The sequence below is a fragment of the Corticium candelabrum genome, chromosome 12 (genome assembly GCF_963422355.1).
Source record: "Corticium candelabrum chromosome 12, ooCorCand1.1, whole genome shotgun sequence".
Classification (NCBI taxonomy): domain Eukaryota; kingdom Metazoa; phylum Porifera; class Homoscleromorpha; order Homosclerophorida; family Plakinidae; genus Corticium; species Corticium candelabrum.
Window position 1 is genome coordinate 3,823,293 of NC_085096.1, and position 27,190 is coordinate 3,850,482.

General features: G+C 41.3%; 2 protein-coding genes across 3 annotated transcripts; both read right to left on the reverse strand.

The window, feature by feature from the left end:
* Positions 1–219: 219 nt before the first annotated feature.
* LOC134187868 (uncharacterized) lies at positions 220–22,830 on the reverse strand. 2 transcript variants are annotated; one of them, XM_062656035.1, is made up of 19 exons: positions 22,621–22,830; positions 22,418–22,557; positions 22,218–22,358; positions 15,803–17,096; positions 15,603–15,740; positions 13,056–13,187; positions 12,874–12,996; positions 12,685–12,810; positions 4,818–4,943; positions 4,636–4,761; positions 4,447–4,572; positions 4,265–4,387; positions 4,076–4,201; positions 3,709–3,834; positions 3,126–3,257; positions 2,944–3,066; positions 2,673–2,798; positions 1,292–1,349; positions 220–422 (listed from the first exon to the last, which is right to left on the reverse strand). In XM_062656035.1, exons 1-18 carry the CDS (start codon positions 22,781–22,783, stop codon positions 1,303–1,305), a joined length of 3,438 nt encoding a protein of 1,145 aa, XP_062512019.1. In that variant the 5' UTR covers positions 22,784–22,830; the 3' UTR covers positions 220–422; positions 1,292–1,302. The 2 variants fall into 2 exon arrangements, with proteins under 2 accessions (XP_062512019.1, XP_062512018.1); XM_062656034.1 differs by lacking the exons at positions 220–422; positions 1,292–1,349 and adding an exon at positions 2,079–2,317.
* A 94-nt stretch (positions 22,831–22,924) lies between these two features.
* On the reverse strand, positions 22,925–26,756 carry LOC134187588 (uncharacterized). The gene is made up of 7 exons (XM_062655741.1): positions 26,513–26,756; positions 25,727–26,029; positions 24,609–24,914; positions 23,841–24,422; positions 23,733–23,772; positions 23,342–23,379; positions 22,925–23,277 (listed from the first exon to the last, which is right to left on the reverse strand). Exons 1-7 carry the CDS (start codon positions 26,742–26,744, stop codon positions 22,925–22,927), a joined length of 1,854 nt encoding a protein of 617 aa, XP_062511725.1. The 5' UTR covers positions 26,745–26,756.
* Between the last annotated feature and the right edge of the window lie 434 nt (positions 26,757–27,190).

Genomic DNA, 27,190 nt, shown 5'->3' on the forward strand with positions numbered 1-27,190 from the left:
ATCAACTGAAACTATAAATCTATTATTTTTAATGGTAAGAGATGCCTTCAGAATGGCCGTCTCTAATCAAGTGACTAGCCCATCGCCTAGTAACGCCGAGCAGTAAACTTTTTGGAAACGTTGTACAATGTAAGGCAGCAGTGGTGTCGTACCGTTTGTGTCCGTTGTTCACGGGAAAATTTATAGAGTACAAGAAATATCTGTAGAATTTACTGCATGTAATACAATTCTACTTATACGTGCAATTGAATCTAACAAATCGGTTGCGACAGCTCCAAATAACATGATTAAGTAACAAACTACAATCCATAACCAAATACATACGTAAACTGACGTTGGCGCCGCCGCTAATTCAACAGTAATATTTAATGGATTACACTTACTAATGTACCGTTCTTCCAGCTGCAGAAAATCATAGTCATCTAATAAACAAATCCGCGCTATAATATCCTAGAGGCTAAAAATATTTAGTTGAAGTACGTTTCAGTAAATTAGATATAATGAGAGTTTATTGTTGTGTGTGTGTGTGTGTGTGTGTGTGTGTGTGTGTGTGTGTGTGTGTGTGTGTGTGTGTGTGTGTGTCTGTGTGTCTGTGTCTGTGTGTCTGTGTGTCTGTGTGTGTGTGTGTGTGTGTGTGTGTGTGTGTGTGTGTGTGTGTGCGCGCGCGCGCGCGTGTGTGTGTATTTTGTGTGTTTCTGTGTGCCAGCATGTTCCTACATGCGTGTATGTTAGGACTGGTAAAAATGAAGAGGGCGCAAGACCAGACAAAGGTGAAAAGAGAGGGAACTGAGGGACCTAAAAGAAGTGAGAAAGGAAGAGATAGGGAAAGAAGGAGTAGAGACGGAGGGAGAAAGAGGTTGGGAGGAGAGAGGGAGGGAGTATGCAGGGACAGGTGGCGGTAGACTATAAGAGAGAATGTGCTTGGACAGAAAAGGAGAGGATGGATAGGGAAACAGAGAGAGGGAATGAGGAGAGGGGAGCTGGGATGAAAAAGGGATACAGGTGGCAGTGAGAGAAAAGAGAGGGAAAGAAGAAAGGAGGTGTGGGAATACAAGGAGGGTAAGACATAGACAAGTAGATACGGAGGAAGTAGGAAGAAAGGGAGGGAGATTGGGATGAAGGGAGCTAGGTAAAGGTAGGCGAGAGCAGACATGAGGGTGAGAGAGAGGGACAGATAGAAACAGGAAGAGAGAAGAGGAAGAGAGAAGGAGAGAGGGAGGGAATAGGGAAAAGAAGAGAGAGAAGCTATTTCTCTAACAAATACCCTTGTTTAAGAACACGCATGTGATACCTGATCTAGCATCAGTGTCCATATAATCGTTGTCGGACGTCATGTAAATTTCGTTCAACTGTAGAACATTAAGATCAATTAGCAAACGAGGCAGTGCTTGCTCGCTTGTAAGCTACGAATCACAGCTGGTCGCTGTACCATCTGCCCGCAGAAAGATCAGTGAAGAAAAGCAAAAGGACGAAAGACTGAGTAAACAGAATGCAAGAGACAAAGGCAGAATAGAAGATAAGGAATAGGATACGAAAGAAGAAAGGGCGGTGCGCTGAAAAGAAGAACAACAATACTACCATGGATGTCGAAGTTATTACGTATTTGGAACTGAAATAGAACTCTAACATGCATTGTAAAATTTGTGACTTAGTTAATCTAAATGTAGTACCACATGGAGATTTAACATATTAGTTGTCTCGCATTGATATCATCATATTATAGCTGTATTAATTGTCATCGAAGCATTCGAATAACTTCAATATATGCTGATAATAGATGTAAATAGTATTTTTCGAAAGCATGCTCTCTGCCTGCAATAGTTCCGAAATTTGCGTTTGTTCTACTTATGGAAGTCCAAGAGGTAGCCACGCTTAAAGAGGAACTTTCAGTAAATACTGAGCTTGTTGAAAGAAAGATACAAGGCCTAGTATGTTCCTGCAAAGATTCTCACGGTCCAGCCAATCACAGAAAGCTAGACAATTAATTCCCCGTAATTGGCACAAAGTCATACTCTCTGTATCCGTTTGGAAGTAACTACTTTACGCATATCAAGTGCTCCTAGCGCACCCACAATACCGCGAGACATGACCTATGAACTAATCAAAGAAGGGTCTCCTTTTGAGGCTCCACGATTGACGGTCACACAGTCGATATTTGCGTGATAAGTTTGGGGTCTCAGTTTGCTTTAGTCAATAAATAACAACTTGACACCGTATGTCTCAAAATACTTACCTTGAAAAGTGCACAGGTCTCATCGGTTTTTTGCTAACCAGCAATCAGAGTTACGCTCATGCCACATACAGGTACCAAACATTCCTACACAGGTAATTTCAATGCTTTATTTCTTTACTGCGTTAAACGTCTGGAGTATATGGTTGCTAAAAGTTTGTGTCATAATGTGACAGCTATCATCTAAGAGATTGGTCATTTGGAGAGCTATAAACACCCTTCAACATCCCAAATCAATCGCCATTTGCGCTATCTTATGCTTCAAGGCTAGCTCGCTCTAAACTATGACTATCTGCACCTAGTTTCTGTATTCTCTCGGCAATTAAAAAATAAATAGATGATAAGTGTTTGTAAGAGTAAGTCATGAGTTTATTGAAAATATATTAACCACTAGTACTATTCTATTTTGGGAAGAAGCGAAGGAATGCTAAGCAATTCTTACCTATGCTGATATGAGCATGTCCAGAAGGGAAGACATATTGAGATATCTCAAGAGACTGTGAGAATGCTTCTTCCGCTTCTTTCCAGTAATGCAGTTTCTTATAAGTAACTCCAATAAAATCACAAGCTGCACAAACATGTATATATATATAGGGAGAGAATGAGTAATGTTGCTCAACTGAAGCTTTTGCAATTACGCGACGCTCATACACAATGCGAAAAGACGACAACTGACGTAACGTATTCCTATATACGACTAGTGATATACTCACTCTCCACCATTGCCACTGATGCTGGTGCTTGTTGTGAATGTATTTCACGTAATGTCAACAGAAACGGTAACATTTCAACATATTCGTGTTGCTGCCATAAGCAGATTGCTGCCTTGCTCAATACTATACCTCATAAAGCAATTGAAATGCGACTTAAATACAATTGTATAATATGTATATACCATCGACAGTGTCAACGTAAATGAGTGGAATTTTTTGCAGAGTATTCAATATCTGCTTGTAGATCGCCGTCGCCTCCCTTAAATCACCCTTTTCTTCGTACAACGATGCGAGGAGTACAAGAGCCTTAACAGCTGTAAATATAGGAAAACGTTTATAACATACAGAATAACATTGAAATTATACCGTATATATTATTGCCACTGTAGCTTAAGCTGAAAGTATCTAGACAATCAGCGGAGAATGCAGCAGCGAGGAAACACTAAATGATATCCAGTGAAACTACATAAAACGGTTTTAGCCTTCTACGTGATTAATTTTGTAGTTATCAATACAGTTAGTGTGGTTTAGAAAATTAACTTAACAAGTAAATACAAAGAAAGACTTGCAAACTGCTAGTGGTTTATCAATACCATGCACTGTCCCTTGATAGTAACCAATTTCACAATCTACATATACATATGAAAACTCATCATCTAAAAGATAAGGTTATAGAATAAAGCAATTGTTCCTGAACTACAATTCAAATCAACTAAGCCATATAATTAGCACATTGTCGCCAGCAACAGACAACACATATCTGACCCTTTCTCATATGAGAATCGTCTGCAGGTACTATAGTGCTGTATATTTCAATTGAATCTGACAACGCCTTTTCTGCTTCTCCCAGTTGCTGCAGCTTCAAACAGCATTCTCCAATTCGCAAGCAAGCTAAGTTTTAAATTGAAAAGCAAACGATTAAATATGCCACACAAAGGTACAAAAGTTTTGCCACATTTTAATTGTGCACGAAGACAAGTAAGAATAAATATACAGCAAATGAAATTAATATGAGATATCAGAAGAACATTATCTAACGTCAGAAGTCCAATATTAATAGCAAAGCGGAACAATTACATGTGTTCTCAATGCATTCAACAAGAAGACAGGGTGGTATGTCTATGGAAATTACCTTCAGCAATATCTTTGGACATTGGAGGGAATTTTTGCACGACTATATTCCGGTATTGCAACAGCAATGGTAAGCATTCAGCATATCGATTTTGCTTATTTAGACAAGCCTCAAGACCGCGCAACGCTACAGAGACATTACGAAGTTAACCATGAACATATTAGACCACATTTGATAAATTATACAAACCTGAAGCACATTCAAAGGATTCAGGTAAATTTGTTTCACAAATGAGCAAAAGTTGTCTGAATACATTCTCAGCCTCTACCGCGTTGTCAGCTTTGAAATAATTCAATCCAAGCAAGCGAAGAACTACATGTAAATAACTGCTTGCAACAAATAAATGCAAATTGACATTACAATTTAGGTACTTGGAATTAATCCAGGATTAAACTCATAGCGAAATGATTGATGAAAACCAATAGCTTCTTGAAGAAAAGAGGACGACCTCTGTAGCATACCGTTCGAGGCATAGTGCTTTCCCAATTGGTATAATGCTGTTGCAATTGAATTATATTGAGATTGCGCAGATAAACCATCTAATGTGGAATGTGACTCACCTTCACAAAGAATTAGTAAGGTATCTGGTAGATATTTCCTAAATGTTTCAACACATTCTTCATACAGTTTAATGGCTCTAGTTGTTTCTCCAGCAGTCAAATAACAGTCAGCTAGCCGAGAGACAACTATAAGCAAATACCCAATTCTAAACAAATCGTTACACATTCTGAAGTGCAATAACGTTTTGCGACATATGGATCGTCACGATCACGTGTTGACCTCACAACCAACACAGACTCTTCTGCCATACGGGTGGCTTCGGATATGTTACCTAAGTCCATGTAACATCGACACAATTGACCTAGAACTAATATAAACAGCATTGTAAGAGATAGAAGTAGTAAATGATAACACACACACACACACACACACACACACACACACACACACACACACACACACACACACACACACACACACACACACACACACAGACACAGACACAGACACAGACACAGACACAGACACAGACACAGACACAGACACAGACACAGACACACACACACACACACACACACACACACACACACAAACACACACACACACACACACACACACACACACACACACACACAGACACAGACACAGACACAGACACAGACACAGACACAGACACAGACACAGACACACACAGACACAGACACACGCACACGCACACGCACACGCACACGCACACGCACACGCACACGCACAGGCACACGCACACGCACACACACACACAGACACAGACACAGACACAGACACAGACACAGACACAGACACAGACACAGACACAGACACAGACACAGACACAGACACAGACACAGACACAGACACAGACACAGACACAGACACAGACACAGACACAGACACAGACACACACACACACACACACACACACACACACACACACACACACACACACACACACACACACACACACACACACATATATATATTACTATCCCTCACCCACCATATGTGCGGTAGGAATTGCGCTAGCACCTAGATATTAGCTATACCTAAGCGAAGAAAACGTAAAAAAATTATTTAAGCCAGTAGTCCATTATTCTAGAGACAAAGTATAAACACACGTGCATATGCACACGCACACGCTCACACAAACGCGCGCGCGCTCACACGTCATGCAGCGAAGAACAGTCACCGGCTTACTGCGACTTCAGCGGGCGCATGGCTGGCGAAGAATAGCGTACAGTGGCTGGCGAGAGCACGTCACATCCTCATTAGCATCGATGGCGTGGTGCATGCTCAGCTAATTATACAAACAAACTCCGGTGCATCTCATTTCAGACCGCCCAAGTCTCGTATCTGGGCTTCGCGGGTAGTCCAGACAAAATGCAACTGGACCGTTCGTCTCAGACGGCCGAACTTGACCGTGCAAGAGGAGTAGAATACATTGCGTATGCGTAGTAGCACTAACATATAAGCAGACTGTACACAGTACTTGTACACTTAGTATTGCATGACTAGCCTAGAGTGTCTATATTATACTATATTATATGCTTTCAGACGTGCAGTAACTCGCAGCAGACTGTTTATGAGCAACAATGTCTACTGCCGCGCAAATACGAGAGTCACCGAAGCCACGTGATATCGTTCATTTGACAAATATGACTCCGGTTGCCGAAGAGATTCAATCCAAAAGGCACTTTTGCACAAAACTGGAGAAAGTTTTGCTAAAGATGGGAATCTTTAAAGACCACCTTCCGAATGACCAAAAGATCGCACGAGAAGCGATTGGCGACCTTCCAGTAATGCCTGTCGACAGAATCTATCGAGGTTCTAGACACCTTGCCGTTCGCAGAAGGTAAAAGTGGAAGTGATACTGCAATAGTACATGGAACCGTACTACGAACGGTACCAGCTCATGAAGCCAGCACAGACGCAATGTCAGCCTTATGATGACTACCTAGTTTCGCTAAGAAGCATGATTCGTGCATTCAATTGTGGTGCGACCCAACATGAATTGTTGCGCGACAAGATACTCCACAGAACACGCAACAATGTCACCCGTCAGAAACTACTGCAAGAAGCTAAATTGACTCTGGCGACCACGACATCCATATGCCGGGCCGCAGAGACTACATCTGCACAAGCCAAAGCCATTAGCTTCAGCGATGAAGTGCATGTAGAGACAGCCCACGCAACAGGACGAGACTAGCCACGGTAACCGCTATGGCACCGCAGACGTCTCAGTATTGTGGACGACGACATGACAAGGTCCAACACAATGTCTGGCAGTAGGCAAAAATGCTTCAAGTGTGGCAAAGCAAACCAATTTTTATTCAGTTTGCATACAGAAAAACCACTAAGAAGACAGCTTCACCAAAACAACAGTACTGCATTCACGGTATTGAAGACGATGAGCCAGACCAAACCAATTAACTGATGACAATCATACTGGCCGATAGCAGAAACATGGATACAGCCAGTTCTCTTCAAAATAGCGAGGACCAGAAACACATTTCAATCAACTGTACGCCACAATGACAGTCGGTGGGTGCCCATACGTTCATAATTGGACACGACTGATACGTGCGAAGTTATCAGGAAGTTGGAAACACCTCCAGGGACCGTACTGCAGCAATATGACTAAGTTTTCTCTTTTACAACTACAGCAGACTGAAACATCTGGGTAGGTATAATTTGCTTATCATCATCTACAAAACGAAGCAAAAGAACATCGAGGAATTCGTTGTCGTTAGGAGCCTGAGTTAGGAGCACGTTACCTCTATGTTAGGAGCCGAAGCGACGCAGCAACTAGGACATATTAGCGTACATCTTGAACACGTTCGTACTGTCAAACAAGAACAGACAGCACATGGTTCTTGTAAACCTCAGACAACCACGGACACCACACCTGACTTAAAGCAACTTCTTGCAACATACGCAGATGTTTTAGAAAGCAGCACTGTTTGTCAACTTCCTGTAATGCTACATCTAGATGTTGACCAAACGGTACCACCTGTCTAAATTCATCTAAGAAAAATGCCTATTGCCATACAAGCACAGCTGAAAGACGAACAGCAGCGACTGGAACGACTAGACGTGAAAGAACGGATGGAATTTCCAAACGAGTGGGCATCTAGCTTTGTTGCCGTCAAAAAGCCGAACAGAAAACTCCGCTTGTGCATCGATTCTAAGCCCATTAACAAGGCTCTGATAAGCAGTCACAATCCGATACACGCCATCTGCTACATTTACTATCGCAAGCCAAGATTTTCAGCGTTTGCAACCTATGTAATGGATTCTGGCATGTTAAATAGACGAAAAACCCACCTTACTTGCGACATTTGAAATGCCATTTTTTCGCTACAAATGGAAGAGAATGCCCTTCGGTATCTCACCTGCACTGTAAGTATTCCAGCGGCGACTATACAAAGCCCTATAAGAAATGCCCGAAATGCATACAATTGCAGATGACATCCTGATCACTTAAGTAGGAAGTAACATGGATGATGCAACAGCCCATTCCGCCAACTCCACATTCTACATCAGCGATGCCGCTCCAAAGAAATCCGCATCAATGCCGACCAGTTCTAGTTTAGGCAAATCAAATTTGCCTATCTTGAACATTTGCTCACAGAAAACGGTTTGAAGCCCGACCCCAGCAAACTTACAGAGACACTAACTATGCAGAAGCCTGCAGACGCTCATGGAGTGCAGCGTAAACAAGGACTAGTCAATTACCTCTCACGCTTTCTCAGCAATCTGACCGATTTGTGTGAGCCACTTTGCCAACTCACACACAAGGATTAAGCATGGAATTGGACTGATATCTACAACAAAGCTTTTCAAAAATCAAAAACCTTATTACTGAAGCTCCTGCCGTGCAATATTTTGACCTAGATGAGCCTACAACAGTACATTGCGATGTGTCAGAAACAGATCTGGGAGCAGCTCTTATGCAAGCAGGCAAGCCGTTAGCCTACGCAAGCAGGGCTCTGACAACAACAGAACAAAACTACGCTCAAATTAAGAAAGAATTACTTGCAATCGTCTGTGGGATGGAAAATTTTCACCACTACACCTACAGAAGGCCAGTATCGGTAGAAGCTGATCACATATCCTAAGAAACTATTTTCAATAAACATTTACAGAAGACACCAAAACGACTGCAAATGATGACTGTCAGACTACAGCGCTAAGACATCACATTTACCTACAACCGTCGTACTCATGCAGATGTTTGTAAGTTGTACACCAACACATCAATGTTGCAATTGAAATCGAACATATAAACATAGCGAATTACATATCTCTAACACGAAAGGCAATAGCACAAATCCAAGCAGAAACAGCGAAAGAACCTAAATTGCAACAGCTCAAGCTTGTAATTCTACAATGTTGGCCAAACAAGAAAAATGTACTTGATTCAATCCTATATTACAGCTATCGAGATGAGTTAGTGGTGCAACATAACATTATATACAAAGGTTATAGATGTCTCCTACTACGATCGATGGGAGCAAATACTTCACAAAAGAACATAGCTCACATCTACGCATATTTGGATGTCAACGTTGAGTCAGAGAATGCTTATTGTGGCCGCTATGACTGCTGACATTAGAGCTTACGTCAGCCAATGCAAGGTTTATGAAGCCCTTGGCACACAGCAGCAGTAAGAAGCGCTCAAGTCGGACTGCATATCTTTACGCTTTCAGATCAGCATCATCAGATTACAGTAAACTACTACAGTAAATTTTGCAAGATAGACCGTTTGCACATCATCGACTCAGCAACAGCCATCAGAAAATTGAAAGTTATTACGCAAGATATGTTATTCCATCAACCGTTGTATCAGACAATGTACCTCTATTTGCATCAGATAAATTAAACGACTTCGCCAAAACACATCATTTTGACCATATCACTTAGATTCCGGGGCATCCCCAATAAAACAGGAAAGCAGAGCGTGCAGTCGAAAGCGCAAAGCACATAATGGGAAAAGCAAAGATCACTGGGTCAGAACCTTTCACTCTTGGATCAAAGGAACATGCCAACAGCAGAAATTCAAAATTGCCAAGCACAGCAATTGATGAGTAGGATAACAAGAACCTGCCTACCTACCACTGCAAAGCTACTGAAACCTTACATACAAGTCGATGTCCTTCAGGAACTAGCACCACGACAAGATGAGCAAGCCCATTTATGTAACAAAAAAGCAAAGGATTTGCTTAGCCTACAACCTGGTCAAGCTGTCCACATACAACCACTCAACGCCTACGACAACAAGTGGTAACCAGCAACCGTTCAGAGACAAATAAACATCCGATCCTATGACGTCACTACAGAAGATGGACGACTTCTTCGCTGAAATAGAAAACATCAGCGAACAGCAACAGCAACGATAAAACCCAAAATACAGACAACACACAGATGAAGACGTCCTAAAGAAGCAGAGCAACACCCGTAACTATCTCCAAACACACAGAATCAACGAAAGTTACACGCAGAAAACCAGTTGTGAAAAAAACTGTTTATTTGAAGTATTACGTTGTCTAGACTTTACTGCTACCTAATCTAGAGCGCTTTTTAGAAAGAGGATGTAACAGGATTAAACTACATTGCGCATGCATTGAAGCACTAGAATATAAGCAGACTGTAGACAGTTCTTGTACACGTAGTATTGCGTGATTAGCCTAGAGAGTCTTTATTATATTACACGATATTACAGACTGGACAGCTACGTTTCGCAATGATCGGAGACAGGCGAAGTCTCCTTTAAGGCGATACAGAAAAACATTCATCATTCCATACGGAATCGGTTTATAGTATATAGGATGTATGTGTGTGTATATATATATATATATATATATATATATATATATATATATATATATATATATATATATATACATATATATACACATACATACAGACACGCGCGCGCGCGCTCATTTAGCTGCATGCTTGCCGGTATAACTAGGAGAGGAGTACCAGAAACTTGCTTATCGGACTCTGCTAACGATACTGGCATGCCGGTAAGCGCGACGGAGTGCAGATAATGGCGAGGGAGCAAATACATATGCGTGGTAATTCTAATGCACACGTGCATTCTCATTGACCTAGAGAATGCACGTCCCCCGAAGTCCGGCCAGGAAAAAATGTCGAACAGTCAGAAGGCACAGAGAATGCATCTTCGCAGTGTGGCAGAAGATCAAACACAATGGAAAATTCTAGCAGTATTACGCAAGTCCGACGAGATGGGTGGAAACCAAACGAAATTAGCCAGGGAATGTGGAGTGTCACGTCAGTGCGTATAGGATGAGCTTTAAACAAGCAGAAGATCACACACGAATGACAGATAAGGAAGAGAGAAAGACGATGAGGATAAAGACAGTGAAAATCATAGGGTTGATTATATAATACATGTAGATAAAAACTATACGTCTTAGTGTATATTTACGCTAGTTCTATGAATATGTAAGAACGGATGCAGCATATATCTATGGGTCCAGTCTGTAAGAAGGTTGGTCAAATCACCTCCCTTTCTCCTGCATGCCGGTATTATCACGGGGTATACAGGCACCTTGATAACCCGTACGCGTAAACCGACATGCAGCTCATGCGGGGAAATACGAGTATATAAATATATAATTCTATTAATTACAAGTCCTAGAAAATGCGCGTATATAAATGTATAATGATATTAATTACAAGTCCCATGAAGGACTAGTCGCACCACCTATACTCCATCTATACCTAGTATCATTTTGGCATTGGAATGTCTAGTAGAGAGTTGCTGATGAAAATGACAATTAGATTGGCTAATTGAAACATTATGTTTAAAAGAAGCATTATTTAATATAATCTTTAGCACTTAAAGCCTAGAACATGTCCAAAGACACTAAGTCTTAACTACGAGCAGATGAAAAATTTTGCCTGTGCTGGACACAACTAAGTGATGTCGCTCGTCCTTCTCCATCTCTCCTGCATTAGATGCTGCACATGGATAACTTGCTGCTTGAGTGAGAAAAGACGGTTGTAAATAATTTCGTAGCGATAAGTCTAAGTATGCAGGTAAATCGCGTTCGAGATTAAGACTGCTCTACGTATACATATATATATATATATATATACATATATATATATATATATATATATATATATATATATATATATATATATATATATGACCATTTATCGGACAGTTTAAACGACGTGTCCATGTCTGTAGGCTTTAGGTGTAAGAATAAAGTGCAAAATCAATTCCTAGGAAAGAAACATCCAGATGTAGCTGTCTATGATTATAAACAAGGCAAACAGTTACTTTTGGACATGACAGTTACTCATGCATGGGCACCGCATAAAATCTGATCGAGCAAAATGATATCAGGGTATACTGCATCTTCGAAAAAGCAATCAAAGAACAAGAAGTATTTGTCTGCAGCAATCAACCTAGGACACTTCTTCCGATCTCTTGAATTGGAAGTGTTTGGCTGTTGAGTAGAGTGAGCGCGAGCACTTAGAAAGGAGACTGTTAGTCTGGCGCCAGCAGTACTGGACATGTGTTGCAGTGACTTTTCGAACTATTGGAGACGTCGACTGATAGTGTGAATTCAGAAATGAAACTCAGATATGACTCACAATAAGGTTGCAGCAAAGAGACTCCACTTGATTCCAATGCGATGAATAATATCGAAGCAAGACACAGCAGAATCGATTTTACATAAATTAGTTTCATTCTTGCATGTTAGTATTGATGTAGAGTAAAGGTTGCATTTGTGTCTACATAGCGTATGCTAGTTTACTTAGCGAGGGACGCGATGGTTCTAGGTTATATTTCGTATGTACGTAGAAGACATATTTCAAATATATCAGAAGGAGAGAGGGAGGGAGGGATGGAAGGAGGGAGGGGGGAGGGAGGGAGGGAGGGAGGAGGGAGGGAGGGGGGAGGGAGGGAGGGAGGGAGGAGGGAGGGAGGGAGGGAGGAGAGAAGGGGGAGAGAGAGGGAGGGAGTGAAGGAGGGAGAGAGGGAGAGAGTGGAGAAAGTGGAGGGAAAACGTAATTGGCTAATGATATTTTTAAACATGTTTCCAGCATACCTATAGCAATGTCAGCATGATCAGCAGGTAGCGTCTGTCTCATAGTAGTCAGGACTTGTCCTAAAAGCTCCAGAGCTCCATTATAATCATTAGCAGATAGTAGACAGCCAGCACAATTAAACTTGCCTATAATTTAGAAATACTACAAAAACGCATATTGCCTCGGTGCGGAACATTGCTGTCACTTACTTTTTGTTATAATAAGATCCGACCCTTCAATAAACTGTGCTTCGTGAAGTACTTGTTGGTACATATCATAAGCACGATCAGACTGACCAGCTCTCATATATACATTGGCCAACTCGTTCATTACTGTAGTTCAACATAAGTCAGTGATTTAATTAAAGATTTATCGTCTATATATTATTTACCTGATATGGCATAAATTGGATAAGATAGTGTGGAATTAGGTAAAGTATAAATATCAAGAAGACGTAAATAGATACGTTCAGATTCAGCAATTTGACCTAACCGTAAGTGACACTGTGCCATCATTGTATGCACTGAAAGCAAAACACAAAGTTAGATCTCTAGAAGAGTATCAAATTACACTACAACAATGTTTTCATTAAAGAGGAATGTTATTTGTGCAAGAAACAAGCAACATCAAATATAGGCATGATTGGTTGAAAAACACAAATGTATATACGTTTAAGAAACAACACTAGTCTGAACAGATCTTCTAAAGACGCAGCAATGAAGAATATTGACGTTGAAGTTACGTTAAGTTAATAGAAGTGAAACCAACTTCTGGTGCATATCTCAAATTATATCTTATGATATATGTATAATTTCGCAAGGTATAGCTCGGCTATAACTAACTCGCTAGTTGGTATACGTAAAAAAGGAAGTCCAACAAAAATGGACTTAACTTGTATGAGTAAATCTTACCAAGACAAATCGATAGGTATAAGTTACTCCGTTCAGCTGGGTTTACATTAAAGACGTAAGGGAAGTTACATGCTCCTTACGTGCGTTGCGTTTTCTTACGTCCTTACGTGTCTGTTTACATTAAAACGCCGAACGAAAAACGCGGAGACGTAAGGAGACGCAAGTAAATAGACTCGGTTTCTTTCTTGCGTCTTGCGTCTCGCCTTCTACATCAACCTGACTTGTGGGGTGATGATAGTTTCACATTTCTAATAGAGGAACGTCTAATTGAGAGCGTTCGTTTGTATCATTGTATTTTTACATCGCAGAGACGCATTTTCTCTATTAAATTGTGATAGGCTTCTTGTTGGAGCCTTTTGGCAGGAACTGGAGGGACACATTCTCTCCTCCTTTTCCTCTGTTGTCGTTTAAGACACACGCATGCGCCCAAATCAAACTTACAATCAGCAAAACAGCTTTTTAAAAATTAGTAGCGTGCGTTAAAATATGTTGTTGAAAGTCACAGAAGGGTAGCGCGTTAACCAGAAGACGCAAGACGCAAAAATAAACGCAGTTTTAATGTGAACAGAAAAATGGCGCAAGGAGACACAAGACACAAACACACAAAACGCGAACGCAAACACGTAAGGCTTTGCGTCTTTAATGTAAACCCGGCTTTATCTTGGCTTTAGTATACGAAAACCAGTGATGTTTCTGTGATGTGCAACGACTAGGCTCCTACTCCGCGCTTCGTGGTCGATTAAGCTCCGCCCACTGCGAACGAATAAATAAGGATGACTGTTACAGATATATCGATAATGCCGAATATTAATGCAAAGATATTATGAAGATCTGTCTTCTTGCCGTCAGTGGTTTCTCCCTAAATAAAATGGAGTCGGTAGAGCTGTTTTCCCGCCAGACTATGAAGCAGAATTCCTCAATACCACGGCTTACCTAGAGAACGCGCTTGTGTGAGTATTTATTTATTCTTGTTCTTTTAATATCCGAAGAGAAATTTTCAGCGCGCCGTCTGCCGTGTGCAACAGAGGACGTTCCTATTTTCACATCAGGAATTGTACCAATCAGCGGCATAAGAAAGTGAGCAGACCGGATGTGGAAATAGGACCGTCTTCTGTTGCACACGCAGACGGCGAGCTGAACGTTTCTCTTCGGATATTAAAAATAACAAGGATGAAAAAATACTCAGACAAGCGCGTTCTATATTTAAGCAATGGATTGAGGAATACTGCTTCAAAGTCTGGCGAGAAAACAGCTCTATCGTCACCATTTTACTTTAGAGAGGAACCACTGACGGCAAGAAAGCAGAACTTCATAGTATCTTCGTATTCACGTTCGGTATTCTCGATATATCCGTAGCAGTCATCCGTAAACGCATTTATTCGTTCGCAGTGGCCGGAGCTCAATCGACCAGGAAGCGCGGAGTAAGCGCGTGGGCGTTGCACATCGCAGTAACATTGCTTGTTCTCGTATACAAAAACGAAGATATCGGAGTAACTTATACCGATCGATTTGTCTTGGTAAGATCTACTCATACAAGTTAAGGTCATTTTTGTAGGACTTCCCCTCTATTAATTGACTATCTAATATAAAGTTCTTAAAATAGACTAATCTTACAAGACAAGCTAGCTCTACAATTACATTCATTTAAATATCTTTCCACCACTAGCCCAGCTGCGGTATCATAAACCCGGCAGGTACCATATCTTTAGCTATGGTCTTAGAAAATGAAAAGTTGAAAAATTAACGTTAGTTAGCCTGACCAGTTGTTACGGACATGCTGGGCATTTTGACTAGCACGTGAGAAAGTATGCAAAGACATCGGTCACATCCACTGGCACAATGGCACGTGTATTAGCAAAAGCAACAACAAAAAGCGCTTGCGCAGCTTTCCATTGGCTGTCCGTTACTGTTTCTGTTCGCGCAATGAGGCATTAGTGTAACCCTAGCGCATGCATGTTCGGTCGCCTCCTGTTAATAGTTAAAAGATAACTTAAGCTATGTAACAATCTGTATGTATAATAACTTACCGTCTAAATACAAAGAAGTCTCCCACACAAGGTCGCCCAATACAATGTTCATTACGTCAATTGCTTTCAAGTAATAGCTCAAAGCGTCAGATGCACTACGCTTCAGAAATTCGTATAAACAACCCATTTGAAAAAGAGCTATAAAACAACATTTGCATAAAACTCTGCTTTTTACCTTTTCTAGAAATAAGCTAAATTACCATTCGTGTATAAGACAACTTTGGAACATAATCTTTCTTCAACTCCCCTCAAACGACATTCATTGTGTACATACATGCCCATTGGCTCCAGTATCTTTAGTTGTTTTTCGCACAATCGAAAGCCAGTATCAACGTGGGCACTTGAAATGCTGGTAAAACAAGCTCTCTGAACCACATCCCAACACACATCATAGTCACATTGTGTCGTAAGGATCCTTTCAGCGACACTGTAAAGATGAGGAATCATTTCCACAAACTTACTGTATTTCAATTGAAGTCTTGTTTCATGCAATCCTTTTGGCACAATTTGCTGAAAATGCTCAGACAAAAGAGTGAGTTTAGCTTGTAGAATATGAGGCTTTCTGATGAGACGATGAAATACTGTTGACTGTATTAGAGCATGAACATCGCATCTGTAGTTATCATTCGTTTCAACAGTCGTAATGAGAGCGTGAGATAATAACTCTGTTAGACTCTTACTAAACCTACGAAGTGCTTGTCTGTCGCTATTTGAAAAGGCCATTAACTGGAGAAGGTTACCTGGTATGTTTCTGGATGACAACAAAGAAGCGAACTCCAACACACTCAAGGCGTCAGGACTTACGGAATCAATATCAAATTGCCACGTCAGATGGACATAGTTTGCGTTCTTCATCCAGAACTGTGCGAACAGCAAAGTTCTTTGGTCGATAGGATTGTCAGTAACGCAAAATATCAGTTCATGCTCAAGTGTCTCAAGCTTCTCAGGATGATTTACACCGACAGCAGCTAAAGGAGCCCTCAAATGACTAATGTGAAAATACTGCAAAAGTTTATCAATGTTTAAAGCTGTTGCTATCATCTCCTCCTCTTCTCTCTTCAACAGGTGATAATAGTTACGACATGAAATGTTTGTTTGTCGTATAAATGTGCCAATGTGTGCAATAGCTAATGGCAATCCTTGAATCAAAGGACTTGTTACCAATCTCCTTGCATAGTCCACCTCATCTTCATCAGCTGGATGTGATCTCTCAGCCCAACCAAATAATGCCGTCAAAGCATTGTCGCCTAACAGATATTCGAGTGTAATGACATGGTCAGCTTTTTGCGACAATTTGTTATCAGTACAACAGCGAGTAGTCACTAAAATGTGAACGTTTGAGAATTCGTGCGGCAAAACTCGCAACAATAGATCAACGTCTTCTACGTTATCATACAATAGAAGAATCTTTGATTTCCGATAAATGTGATGCAAGAAAATCTTGTTCATTTCGTCAAGAGTACCACTGAACTGTTGAGCTAGCAGTTCACACAACTACAACAATAGCAGAATTAAATCATCATAATTAAAAAATTGTAAATCTACAGTAATATATTTAACGCAAGAGGTTTGACAGTTGACTTGAGAACAGAAAGTAGTACAAAGACGATTTGAGTTTATCTTTCGTACTATTGAGTAAAAATTATTCTGTACTTTGTAAACTATTATGATGTGAGTTAACTATTTCACTTAAAGCCATGACATCAACAATCGTTCTATCTCTGTTTTTCTGTTTGCCCCACCCATGCCTGCCTGTCTCCCTGCTCCCTTCTCCCCTGCCTGACTGTTTGCCTGACTATTATGTAGAGTTCTTGTATATCAATAGCGCCACATGCTCGCCTGCCTGTCTCGCTCTGATGTCTGTGTGTCAGTCTGTCTGTCTGTTTGTCTGTCTGTCTGTTGGTCTGTCTGTCTGTCTGTCTGTCTGTCTGTCTGTCTGTCTGTCTGTCTGTCTGTCTGTCTGTCTGTCTGTCTCGCTGTCTGTCTTTCCGTCTGTCTGTCTGTCTGCTTATCTGTCTTTCCGTCTGTGTAGTTAGGCGTTGGCCTATTTGGCAACATAGTGCAATTTTCTCGACTTAGCGTACAAGTTTAGAGATTAGTTAAGTATAAAGTCACCTTAAGCCTAGAAATAAGTATGCCTACTCAGAAAACTGTTTTGATATAGCAGGATATAATTCTACTAGACTTTCCATTCCATATCAAAGTATTTGCTATACTTGAGACACTATACAAAGTGATGCAAGTTATGCAGCTGAGTCACTAAGAAAAAAAAGATAAACGAAGATAGACAAACAACAATTGTCATAATTAGGATCGAATACACTTTCAAAGATTTTGATGTTGAGCACTTTGACTGCAGGGTGCTTTGTATCTGTCTCTTTGTTTGATTGTCGGTCTCTCCATCTGTATGTCGATTGTCTGTCCGTCCGTCTGTCTGTCTGTCTGTCTGTCTGTCTGTCTGTCTGTCTGTCTGTCTGTATGTATGTATGTATGTATGCATGTATGTATGTAGCTATGAAGGTATGTATGTATGTATGTATGTATGTATTTATGTATGTATGTCTGCCTTCCTGCCGGCCTGTAGGTGTCTGTACGCCAAATTGACTAGTTTATCTATGACTTTGTTGTTTCCAAGGAATGGTCTGCTTTCACAAAGTCCTATCATTTACACTAGTAGAGTCTACCTGAGAATAAATTATCTGTCTGTCTGTCTGTCTGGCTGGCTGTCTGGCTGTCTATCTGTCTGTCTGCCTGTCTTTCTATCTGTCCGTCTGTCAATGTAATTTATTGAAACACAACCTCTAACGTTACATTTCTAACACTAAATGCAAACAAGCTACGGAATTCAGCTTTAGTCTGTCTGTGTTTGTGTGTGTCTGTCTGTCTTTCTCTCTGTCTGTCTGTCCTTCTGTCCTTTTATGTCTGTCTAAGACTACAAGAAACCGTAACTTCCCAAACTGGTTAAATCCACAAATTTGTATTCACGCAATCTGTATGACTTAAATGAGCTACCAAACCAAAACTGTTAAAATAGGACATGTATACAACCATTTTATGCATATACGCATACCGAATTCACTAGATACATCGATTACAATTAAATGATGTTTAACGTAGGTACACGAAGTTCACTCCACCTTGGCGGCACGCTCACGTGCCGCACCTCCGGACAAGTTGATGTCCGCAAGCATGCGTGCCATTTCTGCCGAGCTTGCGCAGTCCTCATCCGTATAGTTCCCATTACCGTCACGAGCAATGTGCTTTCTTGCTAGCTTCCAGATGTCCGATCAAGAAACGACCGCTACCGGGACTGTACAACTGAGCGAATCTAGCGTCTCTGCTGCCAGCAACAGCTAAATCGGCAGCGGAAAAAGTTCTCTCCGTGAGATCCACCAGCGAGCCGGGCAAAAGCCACCGGTAGAACAGCAACACAGATCAGCGGGTACGGATAACAGGCTGGTTGTGTTGTTAGCGGTGGCATACATGCGTGAGAAAAACGCGGGAATCTGAATCTGGACTCGCAAAAGCTAGGATAGGTGGGCCGCAGCCCGTTACTGGTGACGCCGTAGAAGGCCAACAGTTTGGCGGGACTCGGGTGCATGGAAGTGCTAGTCGGACTACGAATCATACTTCACAAACACACTCCCCGCCACTCGGCAGCAAAGGAGCATCACTCGGTAATCAAGACAAGGTCGTAATAACAATGGCGGGAGCGGTTGATCGTACAGAGTTACCGTCTATGACAAGCAAGGCATTATGTGGCAACAACAACACTCGATTGTAGCCAAAGTTTGTATGCGTAGTAACGTTGGTTGGGCCGCAGCCCGGGATCACATCCTTGAGTTGCTTGTCATAGAGAATGACGCGAAAGGAAGGCGTGGACGTAGCAGGCACCAGCGAGTACAGACAGCAGAGCAGTAGCTCTTGAGTGGCAAGATCTAACAGTGGTTGGGCCGCAACCTTGTCCTACATAATTGGTTAACAGTGGTTGGACCGCAGCCCCGATACATATATATGACACGCAAGTCTTTGCTTGGAAGCAGCAGACTCGAGTGTAGCCAAATTGGTACGCGGTAATTAAGTTAATAACGTCGGTTGAGTCGCAGCCCAAGAAACGTACATCACATGCTTAAGTTGCCTGTCATGGAGATGGCGCAACAGGAACGACAGGAATCAAGTACAGAGAGCTTAGCCGCAGCCCCGCTCTAATTAGATACCAGTGGTTGGACCGCAGCCCAGAGACGTATAGCACTATGCAGAGTTATCACCTATGACACGCAAGGCATTGCTTAGAAGTAGCAGCACTCGATTGTGGCCAAATCGGTACGAATCAATTTATAACGCTGGTTGGGCCACAGGCCGAAGAGCGTCCATCGCATGACCGAGAACAATGTCACGGAGAATGGCGCGCTAAGGAAGGCGTAGCCGCCGCCAATCAAGCACAGATAGGAAGGCCACAGCCCCTTGCCGGCATAATGCACTATCAGTGATTGGACCGTAGCCTCGCTCTAACAGTGGTTGCATGGGCCGCAGCCCAGAGAGCGTGCAAAAAGTACGTAAAGTGTGGTGGCAATCACGTTGGTTTTGTCGCAACGTGCAACCCATGGTATATAAAGCATTAAGGTGGTAAATAACGCGTTAAGGAAGGCGTGGCCGCAGCAGCCGCCAATCGAGTATGTACCGATAGCGAGGAGCACGATGCTCTAACAGTGGTTGGGTGCATGTCGCAAACGTGTAACCCATGATATATGAAACATCATGTTGGTGGGGACAATCAAGAGCTACTGTACAGCGTTTCACGTTGATAAAACTCTGTCGTTTCTAAAAGAGAGGTCGGCTGCAACAAACACTAGCTGATTGCATATGGATAACATGGCTATTGGGCCCGCATGCAGCCCCTCGTTGCTAGATGTTAATTAGTGTTGTAGGAGCAAAGGCCAGTAAGCTTGTCGCAGTTAGATTTGGTGAATAGAGTCGCGCCTCACGGTATATGATAAATGATGTGGTTGGCGCCGTGGAAAGCTGTTGCATGGCTGGCCAATTTGGCAAGGATGTCTTTCCAGAAGGTTTGGCCGCAACGGCAATGGGCTGAGTGTATGTAAGACAATGCAGATAATATGCACGCCCCTCGGGTTGCATGGTAATTCAACTTCGGTTAGCCAGAGTTGAGAGAGCGTAATGCTCTCACGTGGGTTGGGTCGTAATTTATGATGTATTATGCAATAATGTGGTTGGCGCAGAAGGGGGCGCTTCCAAGCTTCTCTGCGTTGAACGTCTGTCCTTTCTAGATTTGATCGAGCTACTGAACCCAAGCGATATGGCTAATGTGGCAGTCGGCGACCTAGAGCAGGCCGGAGCAGATTAAGATCCGACAATTTTGGTAAATTGCCGATTGGTTAGCAAGCAGTCCGACTAGTTCTCGCTAGTGGAAACTTTCCCATCTATTCCGGCAAAATTGGTACAACGAATACAGCCGTTGGGATTTATTAACATCTCGGAGGTCCTGCCAGATAAAATGGAACTCATGCGGAGTACGGATTCTAAACTTACACTGGGGAAACGGCAGTTGAGAAGAATACTAGATCTCGGCACGAGGGTGCAATGTTTTGCTACATACGCAGTAGTCCTTACAGACGCCTACCCTCACCGGGTCACGATCTCTTCGCGTACGTAAGGCTCATTGAAAGAGAGGCACGGCGCACAGGAAGGAAAGGTTGCAGCGCCTACGACGTGCTATTTCGAAAACGGCAGATACTAACACGGCATTGCAATGAAGTCAGCCCCTACCATCGTTGTACGCAATTTGCCTAATGCCAACTCGGCCGGCTAGCCTCTTTTCATGCGAACATTGTTTGGACGGAAATCATAAATAAGAAGAATGTGTATTGTCACCGGCATCCATCGTGGTCCCGTATCCGTTGCCAAATCAGCAATGGATGGTGCAAGCTGATCGGGTGGGTGCCTCTTATCGCCGGGTCACTTTGCAAAAAACCGATGTTCGTGATTCTGAGCCAAGATTTGCAGGTCATCCGATATACAGAATGTGGAAAAATAATTCAATCGGGTGCAACGGTTATCCGAGCTGCACGTTCCGACATGCTTGTTTACAGTGTGGCAAGTGGTCAGCATAAGGTCAGCGCGTGTCGAGAGGTCCACCCGTCGTTGGAGGAGAGAAACATCCGCAGGTCACTCATTTCCTGGACCGCCGCAGCACAGCACCATTGATTGCCTTGGATCAAGCCGGACGCTCATGATGAACGTTGCGAGTTTCTTGTTTTCTTCGTTCTTCGTGTTCCAGTGTTGAGTTTACTGGTTACACAACACGGAGAGGCCACCAGCTGTCAGTCTCTGGTCGAGCCGCTACAATTCGATTTCGCTGTTGGGTTGCTTGTCTGGTTTGGAGAGCCCTGCCTCCTAAGCACCAACGTAAGAAATATATGGGGCTTCGGTGGGGATCTGCTACTCGCTGACGCCGGCCTTTCTCTCAGGCGGTCTAGCATCAGGTACATCTGATACTCGTCCAACCAAGGTAAGGAGACAAATGCTCCTTATAGAGCAAGATATTTGGAGTATCGTACAATCAACATTACAGCAAAGTATCGATTTAAAACTCACGTTTTCTCTAATTGACGTTTCTAGCATTGCCCAGGTTTCGGCATTGTGAAAGAATACTCCGTCGCTGTACGCATCTTTGAACATGACAGCAAAACGAGCAGCGAGAGATGATTTGCCAATACCACCAAGGCCGCGAATCACCTACAACAATGCACAGATTGCATTACAAGCTACACTTAGTGCAGTAATGATCGTATCACCAGCAGGCAGAATTTAATTTCAGGTGATACTGTAGTAAAGCGAATGTCGTTTTTAAACATTTTTTTCTTCATTTCATTCAGTTCATCCTCACGACCGTAAAATCGCTGGTCATCACAAAGATTTTGAGGAAAAAGTATCTCTGAAAGTGAACAATAGAAACCAGTCAAACTATTGACTGTAGTAGTTTGTTGCTTTCACTTACGTCGTTTTTCCTCTCTATCACTTTCTCCTGCTCTCTTTAAGTCTGTGACTTTACACTTCATGTCATTCAAATTACATCTTCTTCCACGTGCGCAATACCAATCATGTAGCATCTTGAATGCTTTTTCTCTTGTTGTAGGAATGTCTCTTTCAATACAGTCCATTTGCTCTAAAGTTACCCCAAGAAGTTGACCCAATTCTCGCCATTTTGTTCCCACTGCCACAGACAGATCAAATAGTTCATCTTCAGCAGACACTATACCAACAACATAAAACGTCAAATTTTCATAATCCTACACAAATCACTATAGCCAATCAACTCTATTGATTCTACCGTTTTCACTTGGTTTAAGTTCTAAAGCAACTCTTTCCACCAGATCTTCCCCAAAAACGTCTTCTGCATGCAGTCGACATCCAGCATCAAGTAGAGACTCACACAGAAGCCTGATGGTCGCTAGTTTGCCGTGCGTTTTACGCCAGCTTTCCAACAGGACAGCTGACTGATCTGTCAAATTATGTGAATACGTATGTTCAATGCGAGCAATATCACAAGATTGAAGCGAATGGGGACGAAGGTAGCGAGCTACAATTTTCCATTTTTGTACAATTCTTTCAGACACATGTCTCAATTGATTATGGCTCGGACATGCGTCAAGATCTGCAGCAACAGAGAAATGCAACTTATAGACTAGAAAGCCATCAAGTGTGACGTCATGACAAACTTGCTAAAATACGCGCAATCTGTCCCTCTTCGCTGAAACTATAATAATGAAAAGAAAAATTAGAAAAGCCTTGCGCAAATTGATGATAAACAGCAATCAACCAAATCAATTACATAAACATTAAAAGTTTATGTATTTTCTTGCAAGTAATTAAAAGGCGAGATGCCTTTCTCAACTTCTAAACATGTTATCTAAGTTTGCAATAATTGGCATTTAATGGTTGTGATGCTTTTGCCGTACAAAGAGCAAGACAACTATATAATTTTGCTTAGGAGATTTCTGTTCTACTATAAATATTTGCTTCCTAGTCAATACAATCAATCAGCACATCAATAAAATAGGTTAGTAAGAAGTGTGATTATATACATAAGAAATTGAGATAGAATCTTACTCGCATGTTTCACTAGCACTTTGGTCTTCAGAGCAGTCATCTAAACATAGAATACACCACCCATATCATTAGAAAGTCTGTCTTTCCCTAACACTAAACGTAACTCACCGTATGAATGTTGTTTAGATAGATCGCTAGCTGATTTCCAAGATAATTTTTTCAACTGTTCAAACGTCTGGCTGAAAGTATCGATATCTCGTTTCATCAGCTCACAATCTTTTGTTGTCATAATTTTATGTTTCAGAGAAGTGTTCATTCTAGCTAAGCGACTCATTGCAGATGTAACAAGGTAACATCCTTGAAACTGTGAATTTTTCACTTTAGCCTTCACGTATCTACTAAACCTACTTCGTTTCAAAACTGCAGCGGACTGAAAAGGATGATCTGTTTGTGGTAAATGTTGAGCACCACTTCCTTTCTTGTCTTCGCTCGTACCACTTTCTAATTCCTTCATACTTCCTAACAAACTGTTGACGTTAAGTCTTATTTCTTCTTGATCCTTCAAGCTCACGACTTCGCCTGTTAACATCGACAGTTTCTTGCCAACCAAGTTTGATAAAGTTACAATAATTGTAGAACTATTTGCAAGCTGTTGTTGCACAGCCATCCTTTCCTTACAGTTTTCATCAATTACATGGCTTGCAGATTCCGGCAACGTTCTAGCAGCTTTCTGTAGCATTAGAGAAAGACCTACAATCAAATGGCAATTACATGCAAAATATTTGCCATCTTCCAATCTAGAAACATGTTAGTTAATATTCCAGGCAAATAATGAGCTCAGCTGTCTAATACGTTCATGAAATGAAATTATGGTAACAATGTAAATTGGAAACCAACCGCAAGGTATCTAAAACACTGAAGAAGACATGACCATACCCGCATCTAGTTTTGCTACAAACTCCTTCATCTGTTCCCCAGTATTTTGATCACCATCAAGTACAATCAGTTGCCTCAAACTCTCTGACAACTTATTAGTATCAAATTTTATGTCTTCTTGCTTCAAACAACATCGTGACTTCAACAATTTCTCGTCCATCAATTTCATTATAGCTGTAATAACTGCAGAGGAATGCAACAGCTGCTGTCTTGCTGCTCTTCTCATCGTGCCCTTCTTGCTTATATCATTGTCTGCAACTTCTACTGCTGGGACTGTAGTACCTTTCTTTGATACTGCAGAATAATCTAGAACAGAAACAGAAGTAGACATATAACAGTTTTTTCAGTGATACGAGAAATTTTGTCTCCAAATCAACTTCAAAAATCGAAGCCTGTCAATGTAGCACATATTTTTAAGCATTAATTAATTCAAGCGTAAACATAGCCAAACTGTAAATTATCTGTTAGCACCTACAGTATATTAAAATCAATATGTTGTAACCTCTAAATCATGAAGAAGCATGAAATAAGAGAAAACGGACAGATTTCAATTATGTTCTACATGTTACGTTTTAATGCTACAAGGAATCATCATTTTCCGTCTGTTGACCTTTATGACACCTGTATTATAGAAATCGGAATGGTAATTCGTCCATGAACAGCATGAACCCAGTGACTATATTAGTCCATTAGTCTTTAAGTTTAGAAAACGAAATACCGGTACATGAAGTATCCGGGCTAATACATCCGGGTCTTAGCCAATATCCCCTAGTCTGTGTTCTTGAAGAACTGATTGTGCATGTAGCAGGTGATTGCATGTCTGATGATGAAAGTGTTTCCACTCAGCAGTGGTGTGGAGATGTTCACGAACGGGGGAAGCTCTACCGTGGATGTCCCTCAACTGCCATAGTGTTAACAAATTTGCAAAAGTTGGTAGCACCAAAAATTTCAATTTCTGCAATGAGCGATGGGACTAAATCCCCCTACTCCCCTGATTTCCACGCCGGTGTTCAGGGATTTCAGATCCTTGGAACATGGCAGGTAATAACTAAATTTACCCGGGCAAAAAAACAGTAAAAAATCAGTTTTAACTCTAAGTAGACTCCGGTATGACCTACCATTCATGTGTTGTTGTTGTCCTTGTCCATTGCAAACTCGAGCAGACTGGCTGGTCAACATCTGTAGTTCACCAACCATATGACTCAATGTTTCAGTTATTTTGAGCATCTTCCTGTGTTCCTCCTGTTTGGCTGTCACTATAATCTGCCTCTCAAGAATAGAATTTGCTGCAGATGCCAATTTCATACACAATCCCAACTCCCCTTTGTCATCATCAACAACAATATCAGAGACTCTGCCCTGACTGACTAGAGCAACTGCTTGAATGCACAAAGGATTTCCATGTAAGGCATTGCTGATTGCTACGAAATCAAAGAAAACGTTAGCAAATATACAATTGAGGCGACAGAGTGATTCATATAATATGCTCGTACAAGAAACGATATCTTTAGAAAGACATACGCTGTCTCTGTTACGTACTTGTGTAATGTAAGATCAATCACCAATCAAACTGTGCAACGTAAGATACAAAACAAATCAAAACTTTTTCTGTAAAATAACCAGTTATGATAGTGTCCTTGCTGTTTGCACTAACTATTACCTTAAAATTGATATGTCTACACCATGAATGCAATCAAAGTAATCACTTGAAGCATTAATTAATATGATTATTTCGAATTACTAATAAACTTTGTTACAATACATTAGAATTCCAATCAACTTAAAGATTTCAAATGTTATTTCAATGGCCTGCCTAACAAGTTAACAACACAAATCCTTTCTCCTAAACCTCCCATTCCCACTAAGTGTTATCACTCACTGTCAGTCAGTGTGACAAGGCTTACCTTTGTTACATGTCTCAAGATGTAGCAAACATTCCATATCTGCACTCTGCCTTCTGAGAATTTTCATCTCTGTGAAGTTTTGGCTAAACGTCTCAGCTTCTACCATAAAGTCTTGTGCTTTTCTTTGTACTGGAGGCAGCTGCATTAGTCTCATCATCTGACCGATGCCAGTTAGTAAACATCTACTGACTCTCAGTTGTTTTTCAGCTACATACTTTCTATATCTCTTCATACTAAAGTGTTCAGACTTCAATCTAAACCAAAACTCAAAATGCAATATATATATATATATATATATATATATATATATATATATATATATATATATATATATACATGGTACATCACTGATATTACTGTTAGAATCATTGAAATTGTTGTAAATTTATGAATACATGAAGATATCTCTACATATTGTATACATATATACATATATACCTACAGCTATTTCCCCGCTCAAGGCTATCTCTAGTTAATGTATGGTATTCCTGGAATGTGACTTCAACTACATCAATGACTCAATCAGAATCACCAACTTTGTTCTCCACACACTTGACAAACATATCGATCCCCATTTACGAATATATTTCTATAATAGGAGCACGTACAAGTGGCGTAAAAGTGCTTACCACTTAGCCATTTGTTCTCTGCCTGGCCATTTGCCTATATACACAACAA

Coding starts and splice junctions, on each gene's coding strand:
- LOC134187868 (XM_062656034.1), bottom strand. CDS start 22,783: ATGGACTGTATTGAAAGAGACATTCCTACAACAAGAGAAAAAGCATTC. Junction 4,573..4,635: donor CTTACTAATTCTTTGTGAAG/GTGAGTCACATT, acceptor CAATTGCAACAG/CATTATACCAATTGGGAAAG. Junction 3,067..3,125: donor TTACGTTGACACTGTCGATG/GTATATACATAT, acceptor TATGAGGTATAG/TATTGAGCAAGGCAGCAATC.
- LOC134187588 (XM_062655741.1), bottom strand. CDS start 26,744: ATGAAGAGATATAGAAAGTATGTAGCTGAAAAACAACTGAGAGTCAGT. Junction 24,915..25,726: donor ACAACAACAACACATGAATG/GTAGGTCATACC, acceptor TTTCTGTTCTAG/ATTATTCTGCAGTATCAAAG. Junction 23,278..23,341: donor GATTGCGCGTATTTTAGCAA/GTTTGTCATGAC, acceptor CTGTTGCTGCAG/ATCTTGACGCATGTCCGAGC.